At 44.5% G+C, this 13,725-nt stretch overlaps 1 protein-coding gene across 1 annotated transcript in view; it reads right to left on the bottom strand.

The window, feature by feature from the left end:
- Positions 1-5,442: 5,442 nt before the first annotated feature.
- The window catches only part of LOC144783900 (extracellular calcium-sensing receptor-like), a 174,724-nt gene continuing 166,441 nt past the window's right edge, over positions 5,443-13,725 (bottom strand). Inside the window, exon 8 of the mRNA XM_078662641.1 lies at positions 5,443-6,871. Within this exon, the coding sequence (XP_078518767.1) occupies positions 5,976-6,871 (896 nt within the window). The 3' untranslated portion in view covers positions 5,443-5,975. The remainder of the gene's footprint in view (positions 6,872-13,725) is intronic.

Genomic DNA, 13,725 nt, shown 5'->3' on the forward strand with positions numbered 1-13,725 from the left:
AAAATATTGAATATTTTTTAAATATTATTAAGTTTATATATATATGTATTAAAAAATAAAAATGCATGTTTCTTAATTAAATTATTTATTTATTAATTGCAAGGTTATTTAAGTATTTTATTATTATTATTTTTTTTAAAACCTTTATTTGACATTTCGACCAAGTACAAACACGGGCCTATAACCCCTAGGGCCGGCCGCTAAGCAGTTGCAACACAATAAAACAATCAAAACCCAGACTCAGCATCCCGGGGAGCAGATTCGCCACGTCCAATATACGGACTGGTTGTAAATATATCAAGTTGGTAACAGGATAAAAAGGTTCCATTTTATAATATAAGATAGAAGGATCAGGTGCCATACAATATCTCAAGTTGCGAAAAAATGGGGAGGGGGCGAAATAGCATATGTCCACAGTTAAATCATCTTCGTGTAAGTCAGCGGCGTTAAAACATATTATTAATGGTAAGCGAGCGTACAAATACAGTTCACGCCAGCTGAGTGCCCGCCCAGTAGCACTGAAACATCGCGAGAATTGAGGCACATATGAAACAGCAGAGATGGCCATAAAATTGAACCCATTACACTGACCCGGAAAGGAAGAAAAGAAAAGGTCAAAGAAAGATAAGAAGAAAAAAGGCCATAGAAATAAAACGAAAACAAAACACCCATCCCCCAACCCCCCACCCTGCACCCCTGCAGATGACTACGGCCTACCCCCCAGCAGCGTGCCTGTCGCCCAAGAACTGAGACCCGAAAAATAGAAAGACGCAGAGAAAGACAGAAAGAGATTAAACCCCACCCAAAGAGGGGAAAATGGAGGAGGGCTATCTTCTACGTGCTCCCGGTCTCTCTCCCCTGCCCTAACAAAGGGGTCTCCCCGAAACTGTCACATCCAAATAGTCCAAACTGAGAAAACATCCCGGGGGGAACCACCAGCCCTGCCCCGGACTCCGTTAAGCTAATGAAGCAGTCCCGTTACCGATAAGACCACAGTGAACAACCCAAACAACAGTCTCAGCCTTGGCCCCGTCGATCGAATTCGCCGAGTCCCTCAGACGAATAAAGCCCCATCATCAAAATGTCAAAAGATACATAAAAGTGGTCGGAGCATAGTTCAGTAGATGGAAGAAGAAGAGTAGATCCCAAAGTAAGGAGCTGGTACCGACGGTGTCCCTCCCCGTCTCCGAAGCCAGGCCTTATCACATCCGCCATCTTGATATACCGACTGGGGAGGGAGTTCGACACAATCCAAAACAGTGCACAGTACCAATTAAAAGGTTCCAGGATAGGGACAGCAGTTGGATGTTCCGACAGCTGCAAAACCGGGGATTCCAAAAAAGTAGTTAAGTCACCGATCACAGCCCATTCAAGGAGATCCACTTCTGTAGGGGCAGGCACAGCTTCCAGCACTGGGTCTAATTGCGCCACTGGGGCGTCGATCAAGAGGCAAGCTGGCTGCCGAGTCTCGGGCATCGAGACAGGATCCGGTCTCAGTCCTTTAAGTCCATCTGCCGCCGACAACAGGCCGCAGGTCTGAGCTGCCACAGTCGCCTGAAGTGCCTTTAGGGCCGCCAGCACCTCCCGCAATGACGGGCCCCTTTGGGCCTGCTCCGCCTGGTTCCACATTTCCTCAGGCATAATGGTCCCCACGGAGAGGCGCCTTCTCCGGGGTGAGATCAGCAGGAGCAGGACTGTGCGGTGAGGGACCAACCGTCAGTATACATTAGTACGCGACGAGACTCCAACCCAGGTGCGCCGGCGATGCAAGTGCCGGGCCTCCTGGTCAGGGACCCCGCGACACCGCACCGTGCGTCACTCGTCGCCTCACCTCCAACACAACACCAGGCTGCAGATGATAGCAAAGCAATCCAAAAATTTCCGAAAGGTCCAGAGACCGGACCCTGCCGCCCTCAACAGTCCGCTGTTGTTCAACTCAGACCCGGCTAAGCCAGCACTCGAGACCCAGGCTTGCAGACTGGGTTAGGCCACAAATCGGTCCACGACGTTACTCAGCTCCACAATGTCAGAAAAACCCCGGGACCACACCATCGGAGTGCGGATTAGTTCACACACACAGATCCGGGGCAGGAAATCAGGATAAGTGACAGGATCTTGGAGCGCAAGATGGAGGTCAGCGGAGCCGGGAGACTATGCGGCCATCTTGCTTGCTGTTGTAGCTCCTCCTATTTAAGTATTTTTAAGTACGTTTTACTTAATCATATTTATTATTTCATTAATTTTACATTATGATATTTAAAAAATTCGATATTTTTACCAACTATATTATTTACAACAATATTTTGGATTCAATATTTTTGTATTTACCTGTTTGTAAATAGGAAGGCGATATTCTGGCATTCTATATTTTTTCCTCAATATTTTGGCAGGTCGATATTTTGCTCCTTGATATTCTGTCAGTGATCCCTTTAACACGTTTCCTCCTTTTCTGAAATTTCTGGGTATCATCTTAATGCTGATAAGTGTGAAATTCTACCTTTAAACGCTCTATATCAAAAACACATTTCTGCCCATTCTGGTTTCTCTTGGCAACCTCTCAAGATTAAATACTTGGGCATATGGTTCGCTCCTTTATTATCTGATTTTTTCTAATTGAACTTTGACTATCAAAAAACTGACTGATTCAGTTACACACTAGCATCCCCTTTTTCTCTCTTTTTCTCTCTTGGTGGGGTCATCTAAACTCAATCAAGATGATGCTCTCACCTCTTATCTTCTTCTTCTTATCTTCTTTACTATCTCTATGATTCCCATTCATACTCCTGAGTATTACTTCAAAGGGATTGATTCTATCCTCCTTAAATTCTTATGGAAACGTAAATGCTCTTGTATAGCCCTTTCCTCTTTAACCTCTAGGCTGCGGGCGGAATTCAGCTGGCACGCTGAGAATTTGTAAATCCCTTTATTCATGACGAGCTGGGCTCGTCATGAGCGTGCGAGGAGGCTACCTCATGACGAGCCCAGCTCGTCATGAGCGTCGAAGGGGTTAAAACACGATAAAACTCATGGGGTCTTCGCTTTCCTGACTTCATTGTGCTTTTTCTCTAAAACAAGCTGCTCGTTGGATGTCTCATGATCTTCCTCTTTTTCCTTCTCTTTGGTTACAAATAGGGAGTGCTTTTCTTGCTCCTTTTAATTTTTGGAAGGTTTTGACTTTCACTTCTAATATGGCTTCTCTCCGTTCTCCCATTATTTCTCACTCTCGTAAACTTTTTCTCCCTGTACTATCCTCCTCCTATCCTTTTATTACCCCCATTCATCAGCAATCTATTTGGTATAACAAATCTCTTCAGATTCATAATCGTTCCATATATTGGAAATCATTGCATTCTTGTGGTTTGAGTTGGATCTCCCAGCTCGTGTCAGATAATCAACCTCTTACCTTTTCTGCTCTCCAATTCCAATTCTCTCTACCTTCCTCTTCTCACTCTTAATATAATCTCCTTCTTCCTTCCCTTCCCTAGTTCAATACCTCCATTCCTTACCTCCTACTAATGATTTCCCTATTTTGTATAAAAATGTATCCTTTATATTAGATGCTTCCCCTACGGCCTCTATTTCGTATAAATCTTTCGAACTTTCCACGGATAGATCCAAGACCAAGGTTGAATTGCCATTGGAAAAGTATTTTTCACAAGTTTGGTCAATTCCTCTCTGGGACAAATTATGGTCAAAGATTCATAAAACCTCTTCTTTATTTATCATCGGACATTGTTTTCCCCAATGTATTTATCAACTTTTTTACCAAACATTTCCTCTATATGTCGGTCCTGCCCCTGCCCTACTGCTGACCTAAAACACATGTTGTTTGAATGTCCTCCAATTTCTCAATTTTGGAAACTTGTTCAGAAAAATTTCAATGTTCACATTCCCTTTTCCTCCACTCACATCTTCCTAGGTACTCTCTCCCCCCTTTGGCCTCAAACTTCATTACGTTTTAAACTTCTAGATTTACTGTTAGCCATTGCATATAAATTTGGGTCCAATTCCGATCCGTCCAAATCGTACCCGGAGCCCACTCCGTACGAATCGTACTAGTCCGTACAAATCGCGTAGTACGATTCATACGGACAGTTTCCGTCCGAATCGTCGTGACCCATACGAATTGCACCGGAGATTCCGTACGACTCGGACCCTCACAGTGGACGTTACGATTTGTACACATGCTGTACAACCCGACTAGTACGATCCGGACTGTGGAATGGAGACACGAATCGTACGGTACACGTCAGGTAAGTGCGATTCGTTCGGAGGGTCACACATTTACATACACACCATACGGTGCTTACACCCCATGATCGCAGGGGTACAGTGCTTACCCCTGCGATCATGGAGTGTACGCACCGTACCCCATGATCGCAGGGTGTACGCACCGTACACCCTGCGATCATGGGGTACGCACCGTACACCCTGCGATCATAGGGTACGGTGCGTACACCCCATGATCGCAGGGGTACGCACTTTACCCCTGCGATCATGAGTTGTACGCACCGTACCCGGGGAGGTCCGTTCCGTATCTGTTTCGTGGCGTACTCTGCTTTTCCGGACGTTTTCAGCTCCCGTAGGAAAAGAGTCGTACGGAGGGTCGACGGGAGGAATCGTACTTGCTGGGTCGGGAAAACCTGCGTTCGAACCGTACGAACGTCGCTTGCTGCATGTTCCGGTGGCGATTCGTACGGGAATTCGAGTCGTACGGTTCCTGATACGATTCGTACGGGGAGCTGCATTGGGTGAAAATCTTACTACGTCGTACGTACGGGGACGTTGCAGGGTACGATTCGTACGGGAAAAAGACTCCGTACGGCTATTCGGAGTGCTTTTTCCCAAATCGGATTCAGCCCCTTAATCACTTCTAATTGGAAACAAGCAGACAAAGAGACCTTTTGCTCTTGGTGGAATACAGTATGTTTCCATCATCGCCTGGATACTAATTATATATCTCCTATTTCCCTGGTAATCAAACGCGACCTTTTATGGCTTCCTTTGACAACCTATTTATCCCTAACTCAATCTTTGAATGTTGTTTCTAACAATGGATCAGATGACGTGCGAAAGCCACCTTAGTTTCTCCCCTTGCCTTCTATTTTTTATTTTAAAGGTTTATTGCCATTTGTTATTGATCCTCTTGTTATTCTGTTTTCCCATTTCCTCACTGTTATGCTTACAATGTTATTTCTTCTTATACAAGTTGCTGTTATCTCCATGTGCTTTTACTAATTATCATATATTGTTCCCCTATCCTTCCTTCCTCTCTCTTTCCTAGGATGCATTTTTTGGTTACTCTCCAGTGTAATATGAATGCAATGTTTCATTATATTTTTTATCTTTTATCCTTCCTGGCGTAAGATTTATGTCATTTTATCATATTGTTGTTTCTTCTTTTCCTGAGAGACTGATACTAATTTCTGTCAGAACTCAAGAAACAGATTGAGAAAGAGACGAAGAGGGGAACTAGTGTTCAGAGCTCTTACCCTCACTGGACTGCGACAAGGAGATACAAGAGATGCTACTACTTTCAAGTCAAGATTAATCACCTGTGCCAAACTACCAGACAAAACTGTTAGACATGCTCGATACAGTGTGCTATACAGAGTATGTCATTTTACTCACTAAGCAGTATGTAGTTTTTGTAGTGTAGTTTGAAAACGTACTGCACGTTTAATTAAAGAAACTAGGCTGACATTTGCTGTAAATGTTTGCAAATTGGATTGTCATATGTTCCAATGGTGACAACCCTTTGGACCTGATGTACAAAGCGGTTAAATGATTGCAAAGGTCAAATTTGAGCCTTTGCCTCTCTAAAATGTTTTTTTTAAATGTACATAAAACCCAAATTGCCAATAGGTAACATGCTACCGAATCGCAATTTGAGTTTTACAATAAATACATAATTTGTATTTGGAAGGGGAGTGTAAAGGGCATTCCCTCCAGATACTGATTCTATAGCTAATGTATTAATGTTTGTGCCCTAAATTCTTTGTATTCTTCTCTGGTTTTAAAAAGACAATGTAAATCTTTGGAGCAAAAATGCAGTATAGAACACCAGCACCAGAGGACAAGATGGCAAAAATCTCAGTTGCTACTAGGTATTTTCCTTTCGTGCTCAGATACGCTGGGATAAAAGAGAGCCAGACACTGACAAACACCAACATGCTGAAGGTGATGAACTTGGCTTCATTGAAGGTATCAGGCAAATTCCGGGCTAAAAAAGCAATCCCAAAACTCACACATGCCAAAAATCCCATAAAGGCCAACATGCAGTAGAACATTTGTATTGAACCCTCGTTGCATTCAGCTTCAATCTTCCAACTGTTAAAACTGTTGTTAAGTTCTGGGAAAGAAGGCCATGTCCACTGCCAGATAACACCAAGGCTCAGCTCTATGAAGGTGGCAGTTAGTACAATAGATAAAGAAGTCCTGGTGCCAATCCATCTCCTCAAGTTGCTATTGGGCTTGGTGGCCCTAAAGGCAATGACCACTGTGACTGTTTTAGCCATCACACAGGAAACAGCAGTTGAGAAGGATATACCAAAGATCACCTGACGAACCATGCAGGTCACTCTGCTGGGCAGACCGATGAAAATCAAGGAACAAAGGAAGCACAGCATGAGGGACACAAGGAGAATATAGCTGAGATTAAGGTTGTTGGCCCGCACAACGGCGGTGTGCTGATATTTTATGAATATACACAGGATAACAGTAGCATTGAGGAAGAGAAAGACTGAGATAATAGCCAAGATTAACCCCAGCGGCTCCTTGTATGACAAAAAGTCAATCTTCTTCCGAATGCATCTGTCTTTTTCATTGCTTGACCAGTGGTCATCTGGGCAGTTCATACATTCCAAGGAATCTGAGAATAAAAGCAGATGGATTCTTTTAAAAACAACTCTGTGATATGTTAGATTTCACTATTGAACAAATACAGACATTTATCCATGACGTTTTACTGTAATGACATTTAGAAGGACTAGTTGTAGGTGTAATAAAATGTTACAGATTTAGGAAATAATCCCAGTTATCATTATTCCAGGGTGGAAGTAACCCTGTGTATCTGGTATTTTTGCATAAACTAAATGTTGTGCACACCATAATTAAGTGCAACAGAGACTTACTCCAAAAGTTATGGTATTGAATGCTCAATGAGGGGGAACATCCTTTACAACGCAACTTTTACAACGCACTACCATTACGACGCAACTTTTACAACACATGTCATTACAACGCATTGCGCTGGGGGGCGCTCTAGGATAGGGAATAGATTTAATTTACTATCCAACACCTTCCCTACTATCCACGGGGACTGGAGTTGGAATAGTAAATTAAACTATTCACTATCCAGCACCCCTTAGCGCTACGCGTTGTAACAGCATGCATTGTAAAAACTGCGATGTAAAGGTAGGCGTTGTAAAAGTATGCGTTGTAACGTCATACATCCCTCAATGAGGGATTACAATTACTTATATGAATATCAGTAAAATATAGTCAATTGAGGCATTCCCTTTGAATAAGGTACTTTGCTATTTCAATTATTATTATGTTGCTGATTTGCAGGGTTAGGTAAATTTACCTCACTAAGTAGATGAACTGGACCCTGCTACCGATAAGATTAAACTTACCTTATACAATCAACTTAACATGCAGTATATTGCTGTAATGTATTAGTGCATGTGGTTCATGCCCAGATATTAATCATTAGCAGTTTTTTCAGTAGAGTGGGAGAATTATCCTGTGTACATTTGGGAATTAATCAAACCTATTGATAAGCACCAGTAACACATCATGCCAAGTCAATGGAAATCCAATGTTAATTTCTGACAATAACAGACAGGTAAAGTACAATGGCGAAGCAAGGCTGAAAGGCACTGCTAGCTCATAACTTGAGATAAATTTGCCCCTCACACACAGCTTGATCGCAGGAGAACAGTTGGACTTCCTTGTGGCCCAGGGAGAGGATCAAGAATCCTTATTAGCCATGCAGCACATATAATGCCCTTGTTTCCAAAGGTACTCCCGAGGTAGGGATGAGCAGCAGGCCTGTGGGAATCAAACTTACTAGAGGCAAGGACCTACAGCACATCCAGTAAATTTTCAAACAAGGCACTAACCATGTCCACAGGGCCCGGAGAATCCCTGAGATTCCCCAATCACTGCAATTCCCGAGTGAGAGAGAGGGTGGATCCTTAGCATTCTGCATGCATGTTTTCCTCAAGTTCCATGTCATCATCATAATGGTAGAGCAGTTACCAAGATAATGTCTGTCGATGGCTGCCGTAATGTTGAACATTGTTAGATTGAGTGGGGCAGGGACAGGGTGGCAGAGCGTACACCTAGATCTAAATTAGGTTTTACACACAATTGGCATCCTCAGTCAAATTGAGTGCTTTATTTACATTGCCACAAACTCAGCCAATGAACATTGCCATTAGAACAGCCAAAGTGTTTGTTTTCCTTGCATCTTACATTCCCATTAAAGATAGCAGAAATGTTCCTATTTATTAATTAATTGTAAACTTTTGTATGACTCTGAAATTCCACCCTGCAGTCACTTTAGTATGGTAGCTGCACAAGAGAATCATAGGACTTTGCTCAGGGGAAGTTACATTATAGCCACGGGAGCAAGAGTTACTGGGCCCAATGTGATGGTTGAAGCAATTCACTTCGATGCCCCAGGGTCTACTATGGGTTCTGATAAACTGGGCCAAGTACCTCTGAAGCACCTGACTCTCAGTGGTAGCACAGGCCAAGCAGTACAAGGCTCCTTAGTGAGGGAGACTGGTTTAAGGTGAGCACAGACTCACATCTCAAAATACGCAAATAAGCAAGACATGATTGCCCAATTGAACACACAGTACAATAGAAAACACTTCACCGAATATACAAAGCCATCTCAAGGCACGTCTGCTAATGTTACCCGAGGCAACTCCTGTCCTAATTTCCCATCTATGGATACATTGCTACTGAGTTCAAGACTTAGAAGTTCAATGAGGGCTTTTAGAAAAAGTTCATGTGTCCCCACCCATGCATGTGTCAGTCAGGACAATTTCCCCCAGAGCCCAATGGCCCAGTATTTTATCCACACACACTTGGATGTCAGGTCGGAGTCCATGGATGTGTGTTCCAGGCCTGACAATGAGCATAGTTGGCTGTGTGGCAGATGTCTACGGCTCCCTTCTGATTTGATGGTAACACTTCTTCATCTGGGTTTTGGTGGCCCAGGATGCTTGTTTCAGGTACAGGTAAGACCTGGCTTGGCAGTTCCCATGAGGCACAGGGTCAAGACTGATTTGCATATAGCTGGGTCTGAACTGGGGTGGTAAAGTGAGCTAAAGAACGATGATGGATTCAACCCAGATCTGTGACTGGGGGTGAGTGTCTGAAAAGTTTCCGAGCTCCATCCATCATCTCCTTGTGTTTGATGGGTTTTGGTGGCTCCAAGACTGATGTAGGAGAAAATAGGGACCAACTCCGGAAGCCACAACCTGCTGATAATTACAACTGCATGCTGTCCTAGGGAGATGGTCCCGTTCCTGGACTCTGGCCCCCTTCTGACTTGCAGAGGGTCTTGATAGCACTCACAGAATGACGGTGCTTAGTCTTCTCTTGGACCCCTCCAGACATATGGGATCAGCAGAATCAATGAGAAATCAGCCATCTTTGGGTCCCAGCTCTACCAGGGGCAAAACCCCTTTCTTAATGGTAGCACAGCCCTGGAGCGGTGACCATTCCTCTTAGCAACTGTCCCCTCCCGATTATCCAATCGCTATAGCGGTCTTGTCCTCTCCATGGACCCCACTTGACATCCTATTCACACAGGCAGGCACCCTGATCAGCAGGCTGTTATTGATGGACCAGATTATCCTACTCTACTCCCGGTATCTTCTTCATAGGGCGCTCACTTGACCTTGCTCCCTAAAGGCAATCTTTTTTTCCAAATAGGACCCATTGGTCATGAACCAGGCAGAAATGGTGCCGCAGACAAATGGTCTTGATTCTCTTGGGTGATGTCCCCTCACCCAGCCACGGAGACAATCAGACACTTAATTCCAAGTCCTCGTCACAACAAGGAGAGCTCCTGCGGAGCTTCTCCCCACTGATGTACAGCTTCAGTTTGACAATTTGGGAGTATCAAGCTCCACTTTTCATAATCCATTTTCGCACACACATGATTGAACATCTCTCTTTTTGAAGTTCATGTTTTGGGGGTTAGCCACTGTGAAGTGCCCACTCCTTTGTTGTACTGTTCCTCCATGGAGTAGTCTATCACATCAATCTTGATAGCCCCTAACGCAGGTCACAGGACTGAGTAGCAGCTCCTACCTGGATGTCAGCCTCAGCGATATGCTCATCAAAAGGCTTACAAATGGCCCCAGCCTCCTTTCAGGATCAAAGAGCCGAGACACTAAGGCTTGCATCGAACAGCCTGGCTCTTCCTTCATCCAATGTGTACCCCACCAAGCTCCCAGGAATGCAACAATATACAGATATGTCCAGGAGGAATCTATATCTCTCCTTAATAATCCATCAAGCACAGGCCCTCCCAAAATCAAATCCAATGTCTTTCATGTGTTGTGTCCATTGCAAGCACAGACACCACTGTGCACACAAATACACATGTGCATATCCTTTAATGTACTGCACCCTCATATGGGCAGCTATGCTTACCAGCATGCCTACGCAACATTGTGCATCATGTCCTACATGTGGTACCGGCTCACAGGCCCACATAGAGCCCCACATGTACATGTGTGATGTTTCCTGATGCACTGTACCTCCTCAGAGGCACATATATGCCCCAATGCACAAAAGCAGCCACACCAGCTATCTTTTGATGCACTACACCTTCTCGCAAGCACATATGTACCACAGCAAGCTTACAAAATTATGTGTGCTATCTTCTGATGCACTGTATCTTCTCACAGGCATGCATGTATCCCGGGGGGCATATGTAACCATTTGCAGTATTTTCTGAGGCATTGTACCTTCCCACAGTCACACATAAATCTCAGCTGTGCGCACTAGCCAATACATGCCAAGTGTGAATTAAGCACACAACTGAGGCATTTATCAGAGTGGGCCAGGTGGTGCCATTTCAGTGACCCAAGTAAAAAGATCTTTTCACTCTACTGATCACTAAAAACTAAAACCGAGCTATATTGACCACCATTGGAGTGCAGCTATTGGAGCATCCCTCCCAGTGTAAGCAGGCAGAAGTCCATGAGAGAGGCCTAGGTCATAGCCCACATACATGATCCATGTTTGCTTTTGACAAAATATTGTGATCAATGATCCAGATGTCACAGCAGCTGGGGCACCCGTGGCAGTGGTAAACATCTATCAACATACGAGGGACTGTTTCATACCAAAAAGCCTGAACAAATCCCTTTTCAAGATATATCTGCAAGCCAGTTGCTTGGCTCATCCTTAAGATCATTTTGAGTCCATGTAATCCCTCAGACTGGCCTCAGACTGGCCTTTGTAAGCTTGTCGTTGAAATTCAAGGAGTTCCATCCTGGATAAAGTGAGGTCACCTGAATGCCTGATTTTGCACTCTCTGCAATCTGTTGAACTTGTTTGGTATACCATTGTAGGTGATCTATTAGAAATAAAAGTGTATCATACCAGCTCTCTGATTAGCTTCTGTGTGTTGTGGCTTTGAAAGAGCAAAGGACGCAATATAGAAGATAAAACTGAGAGCGGGCTCTCTTTGCTTGCATGCATCATGAGATTTCTGATGTATTCTTAGTTTTTGAATATGGTTGTGTTTAACCCAGACAAGCAGACAATTGTAGTAGGAAGGATTTGGGAACAGTATTGATTTATATTCTACTAGCAGCCCGTCCCGACGTTGTCCGGGAGCAATCAGGCCTTTGGGCCCCCGCAAGCCCCGACGTTGTCTCAGGCTTCAGGGCCCCCGCCCGCCCCGACGTTGTCCGTGGGTCCCCCGTGGGTACGCGGAAATCACCAACGTTGTGATCTCCCAGGCCCACTATCCAGTGGTGAGCTTCTCTCGCGGCCGGACACGCCGCTCAAAATGTCAATCACACCAAGGTTGCCCCAAATGAGAGAAGCCAGCCGGCAGTACGATAATCTATTTATTTGGCATGAGCTTGCAAACAGACGAAGTGGCACAGGTTTGATCACGCACCTTTTGTTTCGAAGATTTCCGCGTACCAGGGGCAGTATCAATGGCATTGGCTACAAAGCAGGACGGACACATTGGCGCATGATTTGGATTCTACCCACTGTGGGATTTAGACTATTTAAACAGATGGGCTCACTGGAGGTTTTATCAATCACGCACTACGAGATCCAGGAGGCCTGGCGGGCCACTCCCACTTACAAACAAAAGGTGCGTGATCAAATCCATCTGTTTTCAGCAAGCTACCACAGAGGAAGGGGATTCCATTCCCCGAAAGGCGTCTGGTCACAGCTTTGCAAATCAAGACTGAAATCGAACCTGTGCCACTTTGTCTGTTTGCAAGCTCATGCCAAATAAATAGATTATCGTACTGCCGGCTGGCTTCTCTCATTTGGGGCAACCTTTGAGTGATTGACATATATATGTAATATATATATAATATATATATATATATGTATGACTACTCGGCACACGGGCAGTCTTTAAAAGCGTGCTAGTGAGCAGAGCACGCCACAATCCATTTACCTGTGAACAAGGCTGCTGAGACGGCTGAAACGCGTCAGGAAGAACTTAAAGGATTGCTCAGCCACAGTGTTGTACGAAGATTAAAACCTCTGCTTACCTGAAAGTCCAGTGTGCAGTGCCTTTCTTTTTTGAAACGAAGAGGAGATAATGTTTGCTGTTTAAAAGGGGTGTTCCGCTACCCTGCACTGCCTGCCCTGTTGGAGAGAGGCTCCTTAGCGGGAAACTTGTTGATGATTTTCAGACCGAGTGTCTAACAAGGAGCCCGCCGCCTGCTTGATGCTTTAGAATACGGGTATGAAGATTTCAGCCTTTTTAAATAAGCGACAGCATGGCAGGGGAGTGAAAGGTGTACATCTTTCACTTAGGACTGGAAGGTGCACGAAGGTTTCTTTTAAAACTTGAAGGTGTGGCTTGGACACTAACATTTGAAAATATGCACTGCAAAACCATGCCCAGGTTTCCTCATGTGCGATGTCCCTGAATTGAACTTATAAGGTGGATAACGAATTGCACTTACGAGGAATGGGGATTGAAAGGTGGTGCAATGCATTTTGGGGATTGTTGTATTCCAGGACTACTCGGCACACGGGCAGTCTTTAAAAGCGTGCTAGTGAGCAGAGCACGCCACAATCCATTTACCTGTGAACAAGGCTGCTGAGACGGCTGAAACGCGTCAGGAAGAACTTAAAGGATTGCTCAGCCACAGTGTTGTACGAAGATTAAAACCTCTGCTTACCTGAAAGTCCAGTGTGCAGTGCCTTTCTTTTTTGAAACGAAGAGGAGATAATGTTTGCTGTTTAAAAGGGGTGTTCCGCTACCCTGCACTGCCTGCCCTGTTGGAGAGAGGCTCCTTAGCGGGAAACTTGTTGAGGATTTTCAGACCGAGTGTCTAACAAGGAGCCCGCCGCCTGCTTGATGCTTTAGAATACGGGTATGAAGATTTCAGCCTTTTTAAATAAGCGACAGCATGGCAGGGGAGTGAAAGGTGTACATCTTTCACTTAGGACTGGAAGGTGCACGAAGGTTTCTTTTAAAACTTG

This window comes from Lissotriton helveticus, chromosome 10, assembly GCF_964261635.1.
Source record: "Lissotriton helveticus chromosome 10, aLisHel1.1, whole genome shotgun sequence".
Lineage (NCBI taxonomy): Eukaryota > Metazoa > Chordata > Amphibia > Caudata > Salamandridae > Lissotriton > Lissotriton helveticus.